At 43.3% G+C, this 22,509-nt stretch overlaps 1 protein-coding gene across 1 annotated transcript; it reads left to right on the top strand.

Moving 5' to 3' along the window:
* Positions 1-1,362: 1,362 nt before the first annotated feature.
* Positions 1,363-22,479, top strand: PPP1R36 (protein phosphatase 1 regulatory subunit 36). Its single transcript, XM_075104457.1, has 11 exons — positions 1,363-1,428; positions 6,172-6,236; positions 7,477-7,557; positions 8,261-8,382; positions 8,503-8,569; positions 9,490-9,588; positions 13,461-13,604; positions 18,273-18,312; positions 19,588-19,784; positions 19,872-20,060; positions 21,310-22,479. Exons 1-11 carry the CDS (start codon positions 1,363-1,365, stop codon positions 21,539-21,541), a joined length of 1,302 nt encoding a protein of 433 aa, XP_074960558.1. The 3' UTR covers positions 21,542-22,479.
* Positions 22,480-22,509: the final 30 nt, after the last annotated feature.

The following is a 22,509-nucleotide window of genomic DNA, read 5'->3' as shown; positions in this document are numbered from 1 at the left end:
CTGAAAGTAGCATTCCTTTTTTGCCAGGCTGTGTCTAAAAACGTAAACATATTTCTTGCAGAATCACATTTATTTCTCATTTGGCAGACGACTCATTTTCCCACCACAGACCTCATTCACAAGATGTTTGCAAATGTACTAACACAGCCTGGTTAAAGACAACTGGCGCTAGCAAGTCCATAGTCCTATCCCCAGCACTACAGGTAGAAGATGACTAAACTAACAATTCTAAGCTAAAAAGTCTCAGTAATAAACTAAAACCTAAAAGTAAAGTTCTCTGCAATAACTGCCTTCAAAGCTCATAGAGTTGAACAGAGAAGACCTTGTTTATAGTACATCTATATTAAATTTTTACCTTTTTTTTCCCTAATTCTATAGCAGGGAGATGGTTATTATATCCTACAGAAGAACTAGAAACTAGGCTATGACATTTTTATTAAGCTCCATGGATATCTCAGCATCTCACATACAGAATCAAAATCATATTTTTGAAAATACCTATTATGAGGTACATTTAAATACTTCTTCCTTTCTGTTAGAGGCATGTTAATAACAAAAGGTTGATTGTTAGGAGCACAAGGCAAATGCCTAGCTGCATGAAAATAGCTGACAACTGCTAATGTTCAATAATCTCATCTGATAAAACCACGCAGAGGGAGTAATTGCACGAGGATTTCAGTAAAAGAATGTGCAGCTGGTTTTTCTGGCTTTCCAAAAGCAGCCTGCGTTCCCGTACGCAGTGCTGGGCAATCATTGCCTCCTGATTTTCCTTAGACCTTCGGTCTGGACTCACTAGCTAATTCTGCCTTTGCCTATCAAACACCCTTAGCCAGTTTGCCTCCGTGGATGTAGTTGCCACAGAACGCGGCAGGTAGCCAGGCCCCAGGGCTCTGAATCCGGGGCAAGGCTGGTATCCCAGGAAGATGAGGTCATGAGGTGGACATGTTTTCCCCCCAGAAGTTACAGTGCAGCCATGTAACCACCCTTTTGGATGATCCAAGGAACGGGACTGAAATGCAGCAGTGTTGATGTGTGCAAATTGCTGAAGCCAAGGAATTGCGAGCTTCAATTTTTAGCACAAATCTGAAGGGAAAAACCACACCAGTGCTCATAGTATTATCCCTAAGGACATTATTTATTCCATTCATACGGCGTGATCCTGTTTTTAATGAGCAGGCAGAAGTACTTGGCAGGTAAATGGCGTAGTCATGGACTAAACATTAGCTACTATGAAATTGAATTCTGTACTTGTCTGTCTAATACAAACAGTAGTGCGCACACACAGAGTCTAATATTCCCTGAGAAACCAGGGCTAACATTTAACTGCCCCTGGGAAAAGAGGAGGAAATTAATATGGTGGGTATGGAAGACAGAGACTTGACGCAGCAAGAAGAAACAAGAGGCAGAAAAGAGGTGAATGACTGGATGGTGAGTCAGTGATATTATTGTTGAGTTTATGCATGTGTTTATTTTCTGGGTGTGATACCCGAATTAAACATTAGATATACCTAAAGAATGGATACATATGCTTACTGCTGAGTGTTCTTAGCTGCTGGGATGCACATGGACACACAAACACCACAAGAAACAACATTAAAAGAAGCCTATTAAGGCTGCAAGGTCACTTGTTCAGAATTATGACCATCAGAGCAAGCCTATTTCTTCTTTCTTTGTGCTTATGCATCATAACCCAGTTTTCGATTACACAGTAACAGGTTTTTTTTAGTTTTTTTTTCTTCTGTAGCGCACCTCCCTCAGTCAGTGCACACAATGGGCAGCACATACTCCAAGAAAGTAATATTTCCCAGTTCAATGTACACCTGATTTGCTGTGTGCTGTCCAGCCCCGGCTCTGGAGAAGAATTATCCCTTAGGATGTTGCCTGGGTATCTCATTGCCATCGCCTCTTGAGTGCTTCACAACATTAAACGTTTAGTTTTCACCCCTGATGTGTAGAACTCCCACAGAAAGAAGGTGGTAAAACACCAAAAGCCAAATACCATGTGTCTATTATGGGGTCTTCTACTAGAAATGCCAAGGAACTGTTTTTTCAGACAGATTAATATTATGCACTTCTTGAATTGTTCAAAGTAGAGTTCCTGTCGGCGTCGGTCACAGCTGTGGGTACCTAGTCCTGCATTTCAGACTTCCATGAAGAGAGGCCATTTGCTCAGAGAGAAAAGAACATGCAAATAATGGTCATTAGGGTTAAATGCGGGTTGCAGTGGTTTGCCTGGCATTCTGTGACCGAAGCCCATATGGAAATCAGTTTCCCACACAGCCTTCAACAGCTTCAACCATTACACCTTAGTTTCACTTCTTGTAATCTTCTGGCTTCCAACTCTTCATTTTATAGCTTCCAACTCTCGCAACAGCTTGAAGCAGGGATCCGACAGACACTAACCTCCTTTGCTACACAATGCCAGGCTTTTAATGTTTGTTTTTTTTTCCAGACTGATACCCATTTGGGCCATCAGCACGGGTGGGATGTTTGGTGCTCACTTCTGCACCCTTAGTTCATGAAGTACCCGGGCTGAACTGATCTCCTCCAGCAAGGACTTGGTTAAGGGTAGTACAGTGCTGCATCTGAGCATCCCAAGTCTCCTGCTCTGGTAACTCAGTCTCGGGGTTCCCCCTAACACTGTTGTCCATCCTGGCGCCTGTGCTTGGCCAGAGTCAATTCTTTCCCACTCTCCATAAATCCCTTCCAGATTTTATTCATTTTCCCCTATTTACTTGCCTGCTGCACTGATTCCCAAGCCTCCTCTGCCTGCCCAGCCAGCTCTGTCTTTAGCTTTCAGTCCCAGTCTTTACATTCACAGTTGTTCTCCCTATAGGTAGTTCTCACTCTTAGTTTTTCCCCATCTTTCATCTGCGGTTTTTGTGCCAATTTGCTCCCAGCTCTAGTAGAGCCAAAGGTTTGTCTCTCCTGCCTCCTGCACCGTGAATGCTAACACAGGCGGCCCTATCTGCAACAGCTCCTTTACTTGCCTCAGTTCTCTTGGCACGACTTGTACTGGAGCCAAGATGGGCCGATGGTCTCCCGAGGCTGATGACAGCCCCACTCTATAAAAGTGAGCTGATGAGCCATCAGTTCCATACTTCCCACTTTTCCCTGATGGGGAGCCTATTTCTATAGTGCTGCCTGGCTGCTATGGGTGAGATTTGGGGTTGTTCCCAAACCTGCTTCTCTCATCCTCTTAAATATGTAACTTGGCTGCCAAGTCATGGATATGTACTTGGCAGCCTGCAATAGCAACTCAAACACAACGTACACAATATGATTGTCAAAAAAAGAGATGGCTGTAGAGAATAGAGCCAGAGCTGAATTTTCAGGCTAATTTGAGATTCTTACTTAGCTATCCATGGACTGATTGTGTTTGCATAGATAAACCTTTACAGAGTACCTACAGGACAAAAGATGCAGTGCTTGGAAGGCTATGGAAATGGGGGAAGTAAGGGACAGGATTTGTAATGGAATTTTCATTCCCTACACTGTATCATCTGTGTGTTCTTCCATGTGGTCATGAACATCTCAGTGCTGCTTTCAGGAGTATTTTCCCTGGTTAGAAACTGTCACAAAAATGAATGATGTCATCTTTTTCATGCTGAAAGCATAGGAAATATTCCTTCTGTCTTACTGAATGACCTGTCTAAAAGTCTTAGGTCAGGTATTTTCATCTTTTTAAAGTACGTACTGGCCTAGTGCAGCTGTAGTAGCAAAATTTTCTGGATTATGGCTGGTTTTCACCTTATAGATGACCTGATCTGATGAGAGGTCTGGGCCTTCCTGTCCCCTTATCTTTATCTGCATCTCTGCTGGCCCTTGTCTGACTCCACCATGAACTGATGTAAAATGCAAACTCAACAGAAAGCTTCTAATTTATTTTTGCAGGATTACTATTTTTGACAGTTTAGGGAGCTGCCTTGCTGTGGGGACAGAGAAGATAAAGAATCAACACAAAGAAAAATGATAGGAAGACTTTTATGGGAGCAAGAATGTCTCTTCCATCAACAACTACCTATTAGGCTGGCTTAGCTGTAACGCAAAACCTCACCCTTAATGGGGACTTGACTTCTATTGGCAAAAAGTGCTATTATCAGTATAATTGTACCAATTTTGGGTGCAATCTAAGTAGTACCAGTTATACACTACACTGTTCCACTGTGAATGACTAGTCTGAGAGATTTTCTGCTTGCAAAAACAATGTTTCACAATATCCCAAAGATCAAAACCCCTCCCTCAAAATCATGCCGTTAAGCGACCCGCCTTAATGTATGGGATTTATTTCCAGAGGCAACTTGCAAATCTTGAACTGATTGTTTGCATAGGTAACTAAGTCATGTCACAGGAGGCTTGTGACCTGATAGATATACTTTTAAATCTTGTAAAGTCCCAAGCTAAAGTATATTTAACATTCAGAGTGCTGTACAGACATCAGTGCCTGTAACAGAGGGAATGGGTGCAGCTGCCTTCACTGCTGCCAGTCCTGGGCCAGTAACCAAGAAAACCTCTGCAGCTCCCGACTGCCTGAGAACACAGTAAGACCAAATGAGTAGCTGTGGAGATGATGTTGCATGGAAAACACTTAATTTCCCTGTTTGGACTAAAATGTTACCCAGGGAAGCTGTTTAGCAGAGGTGGGAAGGAGTAGAGCATGCAGACCATGACTCCCAGTCCACAGCGCAGGCTGGAGGGGGATTTGCGTGCTGGGATCTGCGGTTCCTAGGGGACAGCAGGCTGTCGCCAGGATACTGCCACAGACAGTGCCCGCCTTATCCCCTGCGCTCCTGGCGGTGTCCTTGGCAAGCATCATGCTACCTGTGAGTCTCCTCGCCTTTCCCACCTCCATCTTGCCGCTGTTCATGTTTGCCCCTGCAGCAGGTCCTGGGGGCCACGGGAGGCCCCATGGGTGGGCAGGGCAGCCCAGGGCAAGGACCTGTCCCACTGCCCCAGCCAGGGAGCAGGGTGGCTGGGGATGGTCATTTAGCCATTCCTATTAGTGAGAAGCAGCTGAGATGTACTTTGAAGACACAGGATTGGTATTTTCTCCTTCCTGTGATGCATTGGTAGGCCTTGCTCTGCCATACTGCCACCTCTTCTATGTTTTTATTTTTCTTTCATGGTTCATAATCCCTTGTGTGTAACATAAAGGTGTAGCATTTGCATGTCCTTTTTCTTCTGAGAGTTGTAAACCAGTATTAGGAAGCTGGAACTAAAGACTAGAACATACAAGTTGAAATAACCACTTTTTGTCAAAGGATTAGAGCCATGGTCTCCTAATATTAATCTCTGTGGTCTAACCATCGCATGAGCTGCTGGCTGCTGACATGAAATTATTCTGGTGTCCCGTATCCCGGGCTCTACTACCAAATTAGATTGAGCAAGAATTTGTGAGACCTGTGTGGATGGATGGCTGAATGGTACCTGGCAAAAAGTCACAGAAAGACTTAAAGTTTCACTGGGTTTAAATTTGTAGGCAGAAGGATTTCAGCAATAAGAGTAATTTTGCTTTAAAGGTGACCTGCAAATAATAGTTAAGGGTTTGCATGTCTTTCTTGTTAGTTAAGAAAGGATTAATAGATTTTATTCACTTCCAGGGTTTTTTTTTTTATGGCTTTTGAAAAATATATAGGTACTGTAAAATGCTGTTACTAGTAGTTTTGTCCAGTGTCCCCTGAAGGGTCTATCTGGTGTTTATTTAAAGTTCTCAGAATATCAGGAAAGTGCAGAACATATTCCTTTTTTAAACAAAGGTTTTCTTTCTTCTGATACTTAGTCTCTACAATTACATAAATATTACATTTAAAAAAACAAACAAACAAATAAAAGCCATGTGCTGTTTAATGCATGGCTCCATTTGATTTCTCAGTCTTTATTGATTCACAGTCAACCAAAGAACTGATGTTCCTCAGCAAACTTTCAATTATTTATTCATAATGTGAAAGACATAAAAAAAGACAGATACACATTTTTCTTTCTTATGCTGGCAACCTTTAATCTCAGAGAACTTCTGTTCAAATAACTCACACACAACATCTGGGTGAAAAGCAGACTGAAGAAAGATAGAAGGTGGCCCATATGCACAGTCCTTGCATTATAAATACTTTGTTGGGCTGAGAACTTGAGCAGAGATTTATGACACATACTCTATATGCTGTTTTCTTGCAGATGATAAAACTAACTCCAGGAGTGTGGTACTGGAAAGATGATACTAACACACTTGAATTTGCAAGGTAAAAGAATGATGTTTAGTTTCAAATTATGCAGGTTTAGGCCTTGATACAGGAGTTCCAAGTGAGGTAAAGACAGAGTCTAATATTGTTTTGCCTGAACATCAACTGCAGGACAATTTTTTTTTTAACCTTTTAGTTTTGATTGAGACTGGAGCTCCTTAACTCTTGCTCTTGTCTTAAATAATGTCTTAAATAAAGGTATAAATGCCTTGTGGCATTTATCCCATCATGTTAATGGAGAAAATCAGAAATATGCATGTACTCCACACTGCTCTCAAGTTGAACCCTCTACAGAGGGACAGCTAAAAGTGTGTGGCAAGTTCTGCCACGTGTCAGAAAGGTGCAACCATGCGCTAGAACAGCAGTGCTGGATGTGAGGGCCAAATCCCAGCCCAGGTGTCTGCAGGTGGAGGAGGTCCATGGACTGATGTTCCCTGTTGCCAGTGTTAGCTATGCCCCTGTGCAATTGTGAGCACTGGAGGACGGCAAACCTTTAGGGAAACCACAGCTCTGCAGGGGACAAAAAGCACATAACTGTGCTTTGAATTTCTGTGGCAGTTGTGGATTAAGACTTTATTATTAAAACTATTGGGACAAAAAACCCCAACACCCAAACTATATCTCCCCTGCTCTCTTCTCAAGTGCAGGGCAGGGAGCACGGTGGAGCGTGGCAGTGGTGGGTCAGTCACACGCTCTCTGCTGCTGCCTCCCTGCCTTGCTGGGCATTTTCCAAACCTTTGTCATGGTGGAGCCAGGTTGTTCACCTCTCCCCTGGTCACAGGGCTACTGCAGGCACCTTTCATGGTCTGTGTCTCAGCAGCTCTGGCCAACTTCTCTTCTGGGTTTGGGAATGCTGCTGACTCTGCCTGGTAGCTCTCCAGGGAGAGCAGTGAGCTCCCCAGGACCTCTGCCTGTCTCTCCCCCCAGTGATCCCAAAGAAAAGCTCTGGAACAGAGCACTTTACATTTAAAATCTTCCTAAAGCCATTTGAGACACTGATGTTTTGAAGGGTGCAGTGCGTATGGTGGCAGGAGACAGAGCAGGAACACTTGAGGAAACCCCTTTACTCTTTGCTTCTGTGCTCTTGAAAGCAAGGTCTCATGTGGACCCCGCCACAACCCAGATGTTTCTTAGTGTCAGAGGCGAAAATAGATATGCCTTTGTATCATGGGATGTTGACCTTTTTGCACTGCTGCTAATATAGATTAATACTACCACATGCTCATACTCTGTGTTTCAGCTCCAATCCAGCAGCTGAGGAAAACCTTAAGGAAGGAAAAAATATTCACTTTCAGGAAATGCGTGTCAAGGCATTAAAGAGGTATTTCAATTCAACTAGGCTAGCTCAAAAAGAAACAAGATCATTTGGGTGGGAAAATTTTCATCCGTTGTCTGAGGATCATGTCTGAACAAAACACGTGAAACAGGAAGCCAGCTGTCATTTCAACAGGGTGGATGAGTGGCCTGAACACACAAACACAGCCAGACATGCCCAGTGCTGAATGCTAACTCAGGCACTAGCCTGGTATGACTTTGGCAAAGTCATTCAGCATCTTTGTTGCTGTTTCCAGATCGCTCAGAATGAGGTAATAATTCTCATCTACCCTAAAGAGTATTGCGAGGTAATTAATTCATCTGTGTAAGGCACTTCAAAGATTAAGGTATTACTATTATTATTATTATTAATTTTATAAATTCACAACATGGTATAGCTGACTTTCATCCATTATTTAGAACCTCTTTGATCTAAATAATAGAGTCACAATTTATTATATTAGCAACTAAAAGAGCAACTTCAGACACATCCTTAGAGGTGAAATGTCCTATTTCTCTCAACATCCCCAGCCTGTTTGGTGGTTATAAGAGTTGAAAGTTAGTTCAGGATACCTGCCAAACACATTTCACTGCCTGTCCCTTTGAAACTGAGTGCAATGAAGAGAGTACATACCAGGTAGATAACCTTAATAGTCTCAGGCTGGAATTAACACTGTGTACTTAAATGTTATGTATTGGTCAACCACTAGCATCTTCCAGGATGATTGCAGCGCAACACTCCCTGAAAGAAGGCTCGCTGACAGAGAAGGAAAACTGAATAGGCTGTCAAAGTGGGTACAACATGAATATGTGGCATTGGATGATGTCAAATGTGAGTAATTGCTGGTATTTCATATCAGCAAGGCATTTCCCATACAAGTTAGAAAGCTATTTCTACTAACGCTAGCAATTTTTTGGAGGAAATATTGGTTTTTTCTCCATATGTTTTCAGATGCTGCATTGCTTTTGAAAGAAGCAAATGAATCACATCACATGCTATCATTTGCAGCAGTTATGAGGTATGTTGTCATTTAGAGTTTGTTTCAAGAATTATGTGTGTGTAGCTGGTAGTAGAGGGACCAGGGTATGCCTGAAGTAGAATGTGAAATATCAGAGGTTTAAAATCTCTTATCTATGAGGCTCAGTGGGAAACAATACCAAAGCCATGTTGTCCTCAACACGTGCAGAGAAATAATCCTACCACCTCTTTGAAAGCCTTCCACTCGGTTACCTAAAGGAGGCCGAGAACCTGGGCCTAAATATCCGAAGGTTGTTATCTGTTTTACTCTAAGTTAAATTCCGTGTTAGCCAGCACATCTGCAACACTGTGAGCACCAGGATTGTTAACACAACTGGGAATCTGGGCTGCCTTCCTGTGCTGCTGCTGTTGCCGGCAGAGCTACAGGGCTCATTATTTGCGGCTGTCACTTATCAGCATTACTTCTCTATAGGCTAAAAGCAAGGAGGCAGCGGGCAGAGCATTATATCTCAGAGGCATATCCCTGACATCACCAGAGCCATACAGTGGCTGCATTGTCTTTGACTTAGGAACGTATCTGTAGACCTTGTTGAGCCTTAGCCACACTGTCCTTTCAGAAGGGGACAGGTGTCCTAGTTGTCCCGCTTTTCCTTTGAATATGAATGCTGCTCTTCCAGCATGTTCAGTGCAGAAAGCATTCTTCTTGGAATTATGTCTGGTAATATCCAATTCAATCCACTCTTCAGAGTGTTTATTGGACTCTGTTAGCAATTCTCTAAAAGCCTTCAAAGTCTTAGTGTGGGGTGGAGCACTTGCTACGAATAGCTCTCAACCATATAGCTAATACGTGGTATAATGCAGGCCCCTGAGCAGAGACTTTGTTCTTTTTCATAATGGTGTGGTGGTGTCTATATCTGCAAATCTGCAGGCTTCACAGTGACCTTTCTACCTTCTATTTAGGAATGAGAAACTAGATGAGTTCCTCATGGCTCTGCTCTTCTACCTATCTTTTTACCTGGAAAAAATTGCCCTGGAAAAGAAATGCAGATCCTTGATTTCGTGAGTACAAGACTTTAGGGGTCTAAGTACACAGAGGTTGCCCCAGCAAATCTGGAATCACAGGGCAGTCTTTCATGTCAGAATCAGTGGGATTCTGTGTGTGAGCAAGGACTGCTTGCTATACTGGCCCAGTCTATATATGGAATACTAAGGAGAAAACCCCCTTGGTCTCACTGTTTATGTCTTCTGTCCCCTTGTCCTCTGTGCTCTCCAGGACTTAGGCTCCTCTGACTATGTAGAGAGACAGATTTTCTGGGAGGGTTTGAACCCCGCTTTGCCCCAGCCTTGCCCTGAGCGGTGTGCACTGCTGTTCACGTGGCATGGCATCACCACAGTCTCCCTTTCAAAATGGTGGCTGGATCCAGTCCTGCTGCAATGGGGTCACCAAATAATTTGACTCCTCAAGGTAATGTTGCAATTTGAATAAATCATTACTACTAGCACCAGCGTTAAATCTATGTGAGTACCCTGGATCGCATTACCATCCCTTAATGTCATTTCCCAGCAATAACATTAGCATCCAGTCATTTCTGCTTGCAATACAGAGCACCAAATAGTCACAGCTGAGTCTGCTGGATGTTAGTTTGTGTTATGGGTCACATTGCTTTAAGACTTCATTTCTAAAGACTTTGCAAAGCAGGTTCAGATGACTCTAAGGTGCTAGAAACATGTTGCAGCATGAGGAATATATGCTAGGAAAGCAGTTCCCAAGTAAGGGTGTGTGACCACACTTGCTACCTTCCAGAGTGGAAGTGGGGATGCCAGGGGAACAGTATAGGAGCTGCTGTTTTGAGAGGGTTATATTCTTGGGAGAAAGCATTACAGAGTTACAAACTATGATTGCAAGAAATGTCAATAATTTTCTGGAGCCATTAATAGTCTCTGAGAATTGATTGACCATTTTCTTAAAAACACCCAGTGATTACTTCCTTCACAATTCATGAAGCCTTGATATAAAGAGGAGCTGATCTATCTGGATTGCAGAAAAGACTGTTGGAGGATTTCTGGCCTTAAGGAATTGATCTGTTCTACATTCACAGGTTGACAGGTGTTTCTTTCATTGTGCAAGGAATAATTCATAAATAAAGAAAACCATCAGCGTAGTTTCATACACAAAGGTCATAGATTCAGTTGAGGTGCTCTGGGCTGCAATTTACAAAATGAACCCCTCACTCTCGGCTGGTAAAGGGCAAGGAGGCCACTCTGTGGGTCATGACATCTCAAAATGGCTCATATCATCTACTGGTGTGACAAATACAGAAACAGACTGAAACAAAGAGGAGTTTGGACCTATTACAATATTGGGTTGTGTTTTCTGGATCCACGGGGCTCTGGTTAGTAGGTATCAGCTATAAGCACTGGATAGACCCTGCCAAGAGAGACTTTTCACTGTGTTCTGGCACGCAGTGCTCCCAAGGTGACCCCTGCCTTTTGGTGGGAAACATGTACTGACTGTCCACTTCCCAAAGGGATATTCTACAATACTGTTTTATTTAGATTCATTACCTCAAGTGGCATACTTGTCAGGATTACCTGCATGCAGTGTAACATCAGAGAAGCTTAAAGAGACACTGTTCAGAAGCGGGAAGTCAGGATATTAATCTACTGAAGTATGAATACAGGGAAGGAAGGTAAAATGTCAAATGGCAATTTTAGCTCCTATTTAATGTTGAAGTTCATCCTTAGTTGTCCGAACATCTTAGCTGACTTGGAGGATCAGGGAGGTATTAATCATGGTGTGAAGAGCTTTCTGATATTGCATCTTCTTTCCCTGTTTAAGACCTCCTATTTCCTCTGTTATCCACTTGGTCTAATTCTGAACTTGGTATGTGCTATATTTCAAATCAAATGTAGCAAGGTCTGTCTTTTTTCTCCTGTGGAGTAAAGTTCTGGAATGGCCTTCCAGTGGGGCAGGAAAGAAAACTACTATTTTTTTCTGAAGGTGAAGCTCTATGAACTTGTGAAAGGGATTTTATAACTACATAATAGACTCATAATGACATAAAATTACACTTGTGATAAGAATCTTTGGGTTTGTGATATGCTGATGTATTTGAGAGAATGTGAAAGAAGATTGCATAGCCATTTGTTTTCCTATGTCTATCCCACATAAATCCCATGCTCAGGGCTGTTGCTAGTGGCCTGCTTGGGAAGAAAACTCCCTCCTTCTTCTTCTAAGATGTAATTTAGTTTCAGAGTTTTTTTCCTTTCCTATGTAGTACTGGCTATGTGCCACAAGTAGAGACAGACTGGAGGCAAGACATGCCAGTACCATTTCAAGTTTTGCTCCCAGTTAATCTGACAGACAGATTATTTGGAGACTGGTCTTGGTGACCCACCTCATCCTTTATCAGCCTGATGCTCCTATATGACAGACACATCCGATGGCTGTGCAGACCTCAAGCTGCTCTTCTTGTAGGCCCTGTGCGAATAACCTAGCAACACAGAAGACAATGCGTGTTATTCCTGCTCCTAGCCGGTGTGTTTTGGGGTTCCTACCATTTGGGCTGCCTATGAGAGATGCCTAACTCATCTCTTGGGACTACTCTTGTCCACAGGGAGCCAGGCCTGATGGTCTGAATAGCTCCTCAACTGTCTTGAACCTAGACCGTGTAGAAGTATCTGTCCACAGTGCCTCAAGAGAACGCCTAAGACCGTCCTGGCTTCAGATGTCATTGCTTCTGTGCTTTAAACTTTCTTTGGAAAAGAAAGTATTGAAAGGGGATCCTATCAGAGAATGTCAGGATTAATATGGACATCTTTGTCTTCTTATGACTTTGTCTTTTGTAGATGCTGTGCTGCTTCTTTGTAAATCCAAGTCTGAGGCTTTCCTGGCTTCTAGGTTCAGGAAGATATTGTAACCAGCTTCAAAAACAACCACCGAGATTTCCAAAGCAGCAGGCATGAGGCATTTCCCCACTGGAGACAGCTTGGAGTATTCACCTCTGAAATATGTGACTCTAAGAACAAAAACTCAGCAGTGGTAGATGAGACATGAATGGAACAAGGGCTATTATTTCTGTCCCGCATTTTCTTTCCCCTTTAGTTTCTGTCTGTTTCTGCTTCCAACCCTTTCATGTCTTTTGAGGAAAATCTGCTGAATTTTATTAGCAATTATCCTTGAGAAGCCCAGAGTAATTGTCCTAATTTATTAAAGGTGGGTTGTGTAGGAAGCTTTAGAGCTGGAGGCCATCAGGGATAGGACAGATAAAAACAACTCTCCTGAATGTGAAAGGAGGCTGGTAACTTTTAGGCCAGCAGCACTCCCAGGCACCGGCAGACGGTTGGGTGGATTACAGGGGAAGCAGAGGAAATAGAAAGCTCTTTGGTTTGGCATTTCCTTAGTGTTTGATCTGAACGGGTTTAAAATACAGGCTTGTGGTGTCACCCGTTTCTGTTTAGAGGCAGTCCCAAAAGCACTTCATGTGCCTTTTTGAAGAGTAAGTGCTGTCTCTGAATGAGCCAGACCCACTGCTCCAGGCTGCCTGGTGATAGAGCCTGTGCCCGGACATATTTAAATGCACCTCCAGGGCTTTTATGCAGGCTGCGAAAAGGGTTCATAAGCTATGCAGGATCAAAGACGGCAACCTGATGGGCTGTGGGCATGCAGCTTATAAGTTGTGTGGGGCAAGAGAGACTGTCTGGGCCCAAGCCCCAGGCCTTGTGGCCCCACCAGTATTGCCAAGCTGTGCTGGAAGTGTCTGAGCCCAGCCTTGCTGCAGAGGTGTCCCCTGATGGTGGTGAACCATACAGTGCATTGGTTTATGTGTCTGAAAACCATGCTTGCTTCTCAGGAACAGTCACTCTTTCTAGCACCTGTTCTGTCCAGAGCACCTTCCCTGAAAACTTTTTTCCCTTTTTGTTTTTAACAGGACTATGATAATTTTAGAGAAGAAAGATATGGATGATGTGTTGGCAAAGTTAGCGGTGGCCAGGATTCACCTTGCCAAGGTGTACTGTAAGCTTATCCTTGGACGAGGAGGCATGGCACAGCAGCACCACATGCCCAGTGGAAAGTAAGTCAGTCCCTTCTGGGGGCTTTCGCTATGTCAAGGGCCACAGCAGCCCAGGGCCAAGGCCTCTGTTGCATGACACATGTGAATGCCAAGGGTAATAAATGTATTGTGAGCCAAGGTGTCACAGACGGCTAGGGGACCATGAGACAGAGAAGTGTCCTGATCTCCCTGCAGCTCTATATCATCTCATAACTGACTCCAAAAGTGTTTCTGGTGAGCTGTTGCCAGCTGATTCGGCCATAATGAGTTGCTGCAGAGTTCTGGATACCAGACCAGAAAGCTCTAGCTCTGGAAGCCTTGCTAGATACACAAAGCAGGAAACTTTAATGGGTTCAACATGAAAGTCAGCTGGGCAAAAATCAGTGCCAGCCCTGGATCTTACCCCTGCCACTTCCACTTAACTAAACCTTGAAAACAAATGGTTACCTGCTGATTGCCACTGATCCCTGCATAAATTTCCTCATATGCCAAGCCTGAAATAGCATAAGACTAGTATAGCAAGTGAAGGAGACCATGTTACTGAAAGGCAGCAAGTGAAGGGAGTAGAGACAAGAAGAGGTTGTCCTTGAGCACTGGAAGTGTAGGATTCCTACCTCTGAGCGGGGAAGGTGGTGTATGGCATTTTCAGAGTGGTGGAGTCCAACTGTTCTTTAGATGTGATGGCCCCAGCGATGAACTGAAAGGAAAGAAACCCACAGTGGGAATTAAAAAAGAAACTGAAGAAGGCAGGAGAGAATGGAAGGGTGTTCGAAAAGGCAGAAAAACCGAGGGAATTAAGAGGACCAAGAAGAGGGAATTTTAACAGGAGCTGAAGGTGTTGTGGTTTAACCCTGGCCAGCAACTAAGCACCACAGAAAATCGTTAGTGGAAGAAGAATGTAATGACAGAGAGGTCACACACCGTGCTAGTGTTAGGGACTCTTCCCTCAGCCATGTATGTTCCTGCACAATGTTTCCTTTCCCTGGCAGTACAAAGGAGCTGACAGTCCCCACCCAGCACCCCAGACCCATGGGATCTTCTCAGAGCAGTTTCAGGCACATTTTTTTCAGTCAGTTGATGTGGAACTGCTGCCAGTCCCTCGGAGGAGTCACAAACATTCACCTGCCTTCCTGCAACCCAGCTCCAGGCAGCCTTGCTCCTGGCTGGGGTGGGGGAGCCTGGGTTTCCTTCTAATCAAGAGGAGAAGGTAACCTGTGAAATGATGGCGTCAAAGGGGAGCTAAAATTGCTGTCCCAAACAGGGTTTTCATTTTAGTGTGCCCCATCCCACAAGGTGCTGGACCCTCTGAATTAAGAATATGTTCCTTCTGCATCCTAGCACACCGGCATTTCACTGGGCACTCCTAGGAGCAGCCTTCTGTGCCAAGTCCCTGCTCCCAGATTCCTGCTGAGCAGAGGCATCCTCTTAACCTTCTAGCTGGCTGGACAGGGAGGGTCATGACAGCATTTAGTTATTTCTGTTGGGTGGCCCTAATGTCTGCACTTATGAGACTCAGCTGGAGGAATTTACTGCACAAAGTAACTTGAATCCAAGGACCGGATGCAGCTGGATAAAACAGCCTGTCGTATACCCAGCTAGTTAGCTCCGCTGCCTCTTCACTCACTCGTATTGTCTGGTGGATGGGAATGTGTGGCATTGGGGCAAGAAAGAAGTCTAGTGGCAAAAAAACCAGCAGCATGGGAGTGAGAGCAGAGAGCTGAAACAAGAAACTGTGTTCTTTAATATTTCCATCACAGTGAGGGTTAGAAGTTGGCAGTGAGTTGGGATGTCGGTGTCCAGGCTGTGAGAACACAAAGGCTAGAGAAGAGCTCTGTCTTAAAGCCTTCATGTTGTAAGGTGCTGTATGAAGAAAGTCTCACCGAGTTACTCATAGCAGGGTGGCGGTAGCTGACTACAGCTGACTTCAGAGTTAGGCTAATGCTGAGCATGTTATAATATATGGCGCTTTCCATACCACACTGCAATTATATAAATATAATCTTTTCCAGGCTGACTCAGTTTAGCCTTAAATGTTATCTGGATCCTCCCAGACCATTATATGCACTGCCAAAACCAAGAGCTAAGGGACAGAACTGATTAACACTCATAATTATAAAAGATGGTTAGGAGTTTTTTGAGCGCGCATGTTTTTGGATGGGAAAGGTCCTTCATCAAAATGGAAACTGTGGTAAGGGTTACTTTTGATGAGGTTTTTTTAATGTGAAAAATGTTTAGATTAAAAAGCTGAGAAACTATTGGTAATATACCACCCTCAGTTTTGCTATATTTTCTTATAACCCAGCTATGGGTTCATGATGGTGTTGAAGATTTTGCTTTTCACTCTAGTTCACCATAGCAACATTTTAATGAAATCTTATACTATGTTGGTATACTGCTTTCCCTTCCAGATCTGCCAAATGTCTATGTGTTCATATGAAATTATTGATTCCTCATGTAAAGATTTCTCTGAAATTTTAAAAAGGGAGGCTTAGGTAGGGAACATCTTCATCTTAGCAATTTACATGATTTGTAAAATGCAGCATTAAAATCCTATCTTGATACTGTCCCAGACTGGAATTTGAGAGAGTTCCTCCAGGCCTGTTATTTGTGTACGTTAGCATTAGTCCTTTTGTGCCACCAACGCTGAGGAAGGAATAGGTGTGTCTGGCTTTCTCCTTTTAAGTTGATGGGGGTTGTGCAACCTTTTTGTGGTGCCAGTTTCCTTATGAGCATTTGTCATAATGGGAAAAATACAGAGTGTTCCCAAAGCTGCATGTATCAATGGTGCAAAAACAGCCAAGCCAGCCCTTACTGATCCTTGGAGCTGGCTTGATCCATGGGCAATTAGAGTCATGGCAGCAGTGGAGGGAGCTGCTAAATGGCACAGGAAGGATTTCTTCCCGATGTGCCCCTATGCACAGCAGTAGTTTTTGTAGATATCTGAAGCCACTATCACCTTGCATCCAAAGCCCATGCTTACTGCACTGATTGCCCTTGCCTGTGCTGTGCTCCTCTTTTATGCATGAACTCATCCTGTCCCCCTCACATATCTGATAAATCAATATTGCTACATCACTAGAAGGCGTGATGCTTTTTGCTCACTCTTTCATGTTTCTAACAAGTCCCATCCTGAAGCTTGTTGCAAATTTGATGTTTTCCTGACCCTTTCTGTATTTTCCTAGGTAATTAGCAACTGTACCCTAGACATGGGAGATGTCTCCTAGTTCAACACTTATTTTAGGAAACTTTACTTCAAGCAGGTCTCTTAGCTTAATACCGCACCTGAGGGAAGAAAGCACTGGGAGAAGGAAGGGTGGAGACCCCTGGCCTTGTTTGACTCTAATTATTAGCATTATTTTCTGTTGCTGGCCTCCACATAGGCTTCTCTGCTAAACTAGGAACTAGTTCTAAGACACTGCATGAGCTGTATGATGTTAAAAGGTGAAGGTGGGTTTCACATTTAGGTTTAAGAAGCTGGGGTCACTTTAGGTTTCTCTGCTCTGGTATTCTGAAGATGGAATAGTGTGCTTTATCGGAATTCATAAGGAATCAAAAGCATCAGAGTTGTTCTGGGACTTCTGTTTTGGCAAACAGCCGTGCCATGCTTGCAGAGTCAAGCTTCTTTTCCCTTGCATAATATGTGAAGCATCAGCAGGATTATGGCTGGTGGGAGCTAGGTAGGGAGATACCTGGTCATCTTAATCATAAAATCAATAAATAAAAGTCCAAAGATGGGAAATAGAGCTATAGGGCTGAAAGGTATCTTCATGGTCTGCTCTGCATTGATGTTCCTGGGGTGATGGCAGCTGGGGATACTCTAGATGTGTGGAACACTTGATGTTCTCAGGAAGATAGGGACATGTCAGGAGTTGGTGAGCTGATGCAGAGACAGGCTTTCCTGAACATCTGGCAAGACCAAGCCAGATCTGTGGGGATCTATGGGCTAGAAGGGAAAATTTACTTTCATTTCCACGAGGGTGAGTTGTGCCATCTCCAGGAGAACTGAGTGGCTGCTGGGATGTGTGCATCACCCTCTGCTTTAATGGCTGTTTCCATGATGGACAGTAATTTGGCTTTGTGTGAGAATCCTTGGGCTCAAGTGGGTGGTAAGAGCATCTCTCAGGCTTCCACGGAGCAAATTTCTACTTCTTTAACAAAGGCCCTTTGTCATTCTTGGTCATGTTTTACATTTCTTCTTGGAGATATATCAGGCATCTCCTTCTTGGTTTTCAAGTTTATTGTCTCAGCATTGGCCTGGCTTTATGCCCTCGGTAGCTCTACTCATTGCTCTTCCAGCGATGTCAGTGAGAGGTTTTTATTGACTTCAGTGGGAACTGGGTTAGATCAGCGCTGACCACTTTTGAGAAGCCCATGCAGAGAGCTCAGTCTAAATAGCATGGCAGGGGAGCCTCGCCTGCTCATCACATCTAGCTTTGTTCTTTGTCAGATTTAATTAACTGAGCCATATAATATTTTGCATTTTCTCCTTCTGAGGCAATGCAGAAGTCCTGCCTTTCTCTTCAACAGTGGGTTTCCACATGCTAGTAATGAGGATCTACTAGCAACAGCTTTATTGCCCTGGTGAAATGCCAGCTTGGCATAGCCCCATGACTCATATTCAGTGGTCTGTTCAGAGAACAGAAAGGACAACTGCTGCTATTAATTTTGTGCTCTTGTTCACTGCCTTAGGAGAAAAACATCACTGCAGAAAGATTGGAGCTTCTTTGAGGTAAGAAAGGCACAAAGATAAATGGACAGTGTGACTGAGTGTCAGCCCAGAGCACGTCCCTCCCTTGCACACCCAAATACTCCTTTCCTTTTTGGTTGCCCCAGTAGTTTACTTGTAGGGCAAAGTGCCTAGAATAAAATTTTACCTCTAGGGCCTAGATGTACTTGTAAAATACCATCTTTGCCCTTCAGCCCAAGCATTTTCTCCTTGGAGCCCTCAGCTGGGGAATTTCAGTCCCCCTGTCGCTCCTGGACCCCAGGCAGTTCCCACCACGTCCTGAGGTCCCTCTGGGAAGTCTGGTCTATAGGTTTCTTCTCATCATTGGCCTCATAGTTTCATCTCTGTAAGTAAGAAACTTTACTTCCTTCTTTCATTTCCATTGCCCTTGGTGACATTTCTAGCTCTTCTGGCCTGCAACATACAGGTCCATCAGCCATTGATGGGACCCACTATGTAGCAGGGCTTCAGCCAATTAATACAAAACAGCTGGGCCCAAATGATACTTTGTACTTCATAAACTGGGAAGCTTTTCCTTGAAAGAGGGGAACTGTGGATTCAGTTCCAAGGGTACACAGCAGTCCCAGTGATGCCATCTTTTCAAGAACAGACTTAGTAGAGATTAGATTTACTGGGAGTTGATTCAGCTTATGCTAGGGATCACAAATGTTAAATAGGAGTGAAAAGCTAGGGTTTGTTTTAATTAAAGCAAGCAGACATGCGGATGTGAGATACAATGGGTTACTATTTGGTAGTAATATTTTCTATGATCATAATACCATCATTTTGGGTGGGAATCATCTTGTCTACCTGCAGCTGTCCAAACAATAGCTGTCCAGTCAGATCATGCCCTTCGGCTGCTTTGACAGTCAATGCAGAAAAGAGAAGCTGAGCCAGAGGGTGAATTGTTGCCTTTTGAGGTAGATGCATGTGATAGGAACCCCCACAGAATGACTCATCCCATCAGTCTCTTTCCATTGATTATTGAGGGAAACTGGGTGGTGATCTCAGGTTATCTCCTTAGTTTCTAGCAGCAAGACAAAGCCAAACTAGTCAGAGTTGAGCAAGATTAAATCCATCTGAGCTAACTCTGTTTCTGTCTCATCTGTCTTGCATACCTTTAAAAACCCATCCTTTCAAATCTTCACTGATGCATGGTAAAGTTTGATGCCAAATGGTTGCTGGCACTTAAGTGGAGTCATGCCAACCTCCACTCTAGGATGCGGTAGGGCTCTGGGCCTTTTTCCAGTGAAAAGGGGATCTGTGTTTTCAATTTAGGGCTTCTACAACTTCTGCAGCTATGTGGCTTGGCTTGTGTTCAGACGGAAGCACTTCCAAGTGATTCGGGAAGAAATCGGCAGGCTTCTTTGCTCCAACACGTTCAATCCCGCCTTAAGAGACAGGAGCAATGTTGACTTGCAGAAAGCAGGAGACTGGACTGCTGATGCAAATACAGTGCGATTGCCCTATCTGAGGTACACATTTGACATACTGGTGAGTCCTTAGGGAACCTGCCCTGTCTGAATACACTGAGGTAACACCTGCATTTGTTTTCTTTCAAGAAAAGTCCATGCGAAGCTTCCTTCCATAAACAGCATGGTTCACCAGCGCTCGCCAGTGCTCAGCACACTGCTGCCCTTACCAAAGGACAGTGCTCAATACCTCTCCCAGAACCACTTCTGTCGGGGCAGAGACCCTCAACCCTGCAGGTGTGACAGACTACCAGACTTCTCACAATTGTTCACCACCAAGTAAGGGGCTATTTCTCTGCATAGATTTGGTAGGGCTACGAGGAAGGATGTGGGACAGCTAGCTCTTCCTCATGGGGAGAGGGGCCATTGGGCTGAGGATTTGATCTACATGGGAATTAAGAGAGGAACCGGAGCGTAGGCAAGACAGGCGTGAGTGAGCCTGAGACTTGCGGTGGTAGTACTCTTGGTTAACCGATAGCAAAGCAGCTACGGTCCATCGTAGTGCTTTGTTTAAACTAAAAAGTTTTCTGGGGAAAGGAAATATGCTTTAACATAAATTTGAACAGGAATTAATCAAAACCTCTCAAAATCAAAATGGGATGCTTATTTTTTCCCCTCTTATGATTCATCCCAATTTCTTATTTCTTCTTGACTATTAGTTTTTAATAGTGTTCTGAATAGACATTACTGATGTACTTTATTCTGAAAAAGTAATTTTATTACTACATTGTACTTTTAAAATATAATTTTGATCATAATAGAAATAGAACCTTTTCTTCTGATTCATGATAAAGCCAAAATATTTCGAGCCTGGGTACACCATACAAGAGGAATTCCACTTCCCATCCAGTCATGGTTAACAGCAGTATCAGTGCAGTACTCTTTAATGTAATAACGCATGTAAACAGGAGCACTGTAAATCAGTTTTGCTCTGTTGAGGTGTATGTAAGGCTCCCTGTAAGACTGTCCCTCCTAAGTCGTCTTTTTCTGCCTGGAAATTAGAATTTGGGAATTGCCTTCCTTTGTCTGGATCTTCCAGAGTTCTGGCAATCTAATGAAAACTACAGCACTGTACATGCAAAATCTTTGGATATATCTACAACACACAACCAGCGAGTCCGGTATTTCCTGAGGGTGTGAAATTTGCTACAAATGCCCATGTAATTGTTTTCTGCATGCTTTGGAAGCTGGGTGCATCCTGAGCATCTTGGCTTTATAGCCTATGCAGAGAGTCATGTAATTCGTATGTGATAGGGCCAACCTTTGCAGGGAGCATGGAGCTTCACTTGGATGTATGCAGCTCATGTTGTGTGCATGCACCGTCCAGACAGAAACATGACATGGTGTGCAAGGTGCTGAGGGTATAAGCATGGTTATTTGTTTTTCCCTGGGGGAAAGCAGATATTCTCTGCAGAAGCAGGCAAGGTTCCTTGCTGGTTTACCCAGGAAGCATTATAAATCTGTCCCCCTTTCTCCTGTTTACTTTGCTTCATTTTGTCAGGTAGATTAACATGATGTTTTCTAACAGGGTGGGCATCATTGGAGCTCATTGTAGTGAGTTAAAATCTCTTATGAGCATGCCTGACGGGATGATGGAGGAGGAGGAAGAGGAAGAACAAGGAAGAATAATGAGTGGTTTCTCCATCCTGACAAATGACCTGAGTTTGCCACCTCTGAGAAGCCCCCAGAACAGGCTTAACAGTCAGAACACAGTGCTCTCAGGAGCAATGGCAGAAGATGACTGTAATCAGAGCAACTAGCAGAATTGGTACCTTCTCAGGTTGAGTGTCATGGTTTCACATTGCGAAGTAAATCACTTGGAAATTGCAGCTTAAGAAGCCTAACTCATTTGTCAGAGGTGGGGTACTTTAGCACACAAGGGCCTAGACCTGGTGACTGCAGACCTGGACTGTAATTCCTGGTTCTGTCACTAACTATTTGTCCTTGATCTTAATGCCTTTACTGCACCATTTCTGAGAAAATTATTTTACTGACTTATTTTGGGAAGTGCTTTGACACCTGCAGATGAATATGATTCTCCATTTTTATGTCAACCCTCTTTTCCTAAAGGGTTAGCAAAGCAACCAGGAGACATGACTTATTACAGCCTAGAAGTTGCAGAAATTTTGCTTTTAAGGCGAGTTACTCTGGAATCTTTAATATCTTGTGTTTACTTCTTTTTTTATTGCCATCACCTCTCATTTTGTTCTCAGATATAGCTAGCTTAATTTATTGTGAAATAAGTTTAGCAAAGAGAAATGCTGTTATTTAAAATATGTACCAAGTCTTCATTTCATTTTATCTATTAAATGATATATATATATTTGTAACGATTTTACATGATTGGGAAAGCAGATCTTAGATGTTCAAACTTCAAATATGCAGTTGGGATGTCAGTATTTTGAAACAAAATTAATTCATGGTAAGAAATGGTATCATTTTACCTATCAGACTATCTGTACATGCTAATCATTAGGATCAGGAGAAAAATTTAGGATGAAAACCTGACTTTGTCATAGTCAATAAGAATCAATGAAAAAATAATGGATGATTAAACGATGGAAGAAAACCAAAGAGGTAATATTTTCAACATTATTAAGAAGAGAAATTTGACATGTTAGTGCTGGTTTGGAAGTTTTTCAGCAAAATATGTCTATGCTGGATGAAAATAATACAATTTTCCCTTGCAATGTGTGGTTCAGTTTCCAAAAGGATTAAATTTTGCAGC

This window comes from Phalacrocorax aristotelis, chromosome 9, assembly GCF_949628215.1.
Source record: "Phalacrocorax aristotelis chromosome 9, bGulAri2.1, whole genome shotgun sequence".
Taxonomy (NCBI): domain Eukaryota; kingdom Metazoa; phylum Chordata; class Aves; order Suliformes; family Phalacrocoracidae; genus Phalacrocorax; species Phalacrocorax aristotelis.
Note: the sequence above shows the minus strand (reverse complement) of the source record. Positions and strands in the feature narration are given on the sequence as shown.

Coding starts and splice junctions, on each gene's coding strand:
- PPP1R36 (XM_075104457.1), top strand. CDS start 1,363: ATGGAAGACAGAGACTTGACGCAGCAAGAAGAAACAAGAGGCAGAAAA. Junction 8,383..8,502: donor GGCATTGGATGATGTCAAAT/GTGAGTAATTGC, acceptor ATATGTTTTCAG/ATGCTGCATTGCTTTTGAAA. Junction 20,061..21,309: donor TCACAATTGTTCACCACCAA/GTAAGGGGCTAT, acceptor GTTTTCTAACAG/GGTGGGCATCATTGGAGCTC.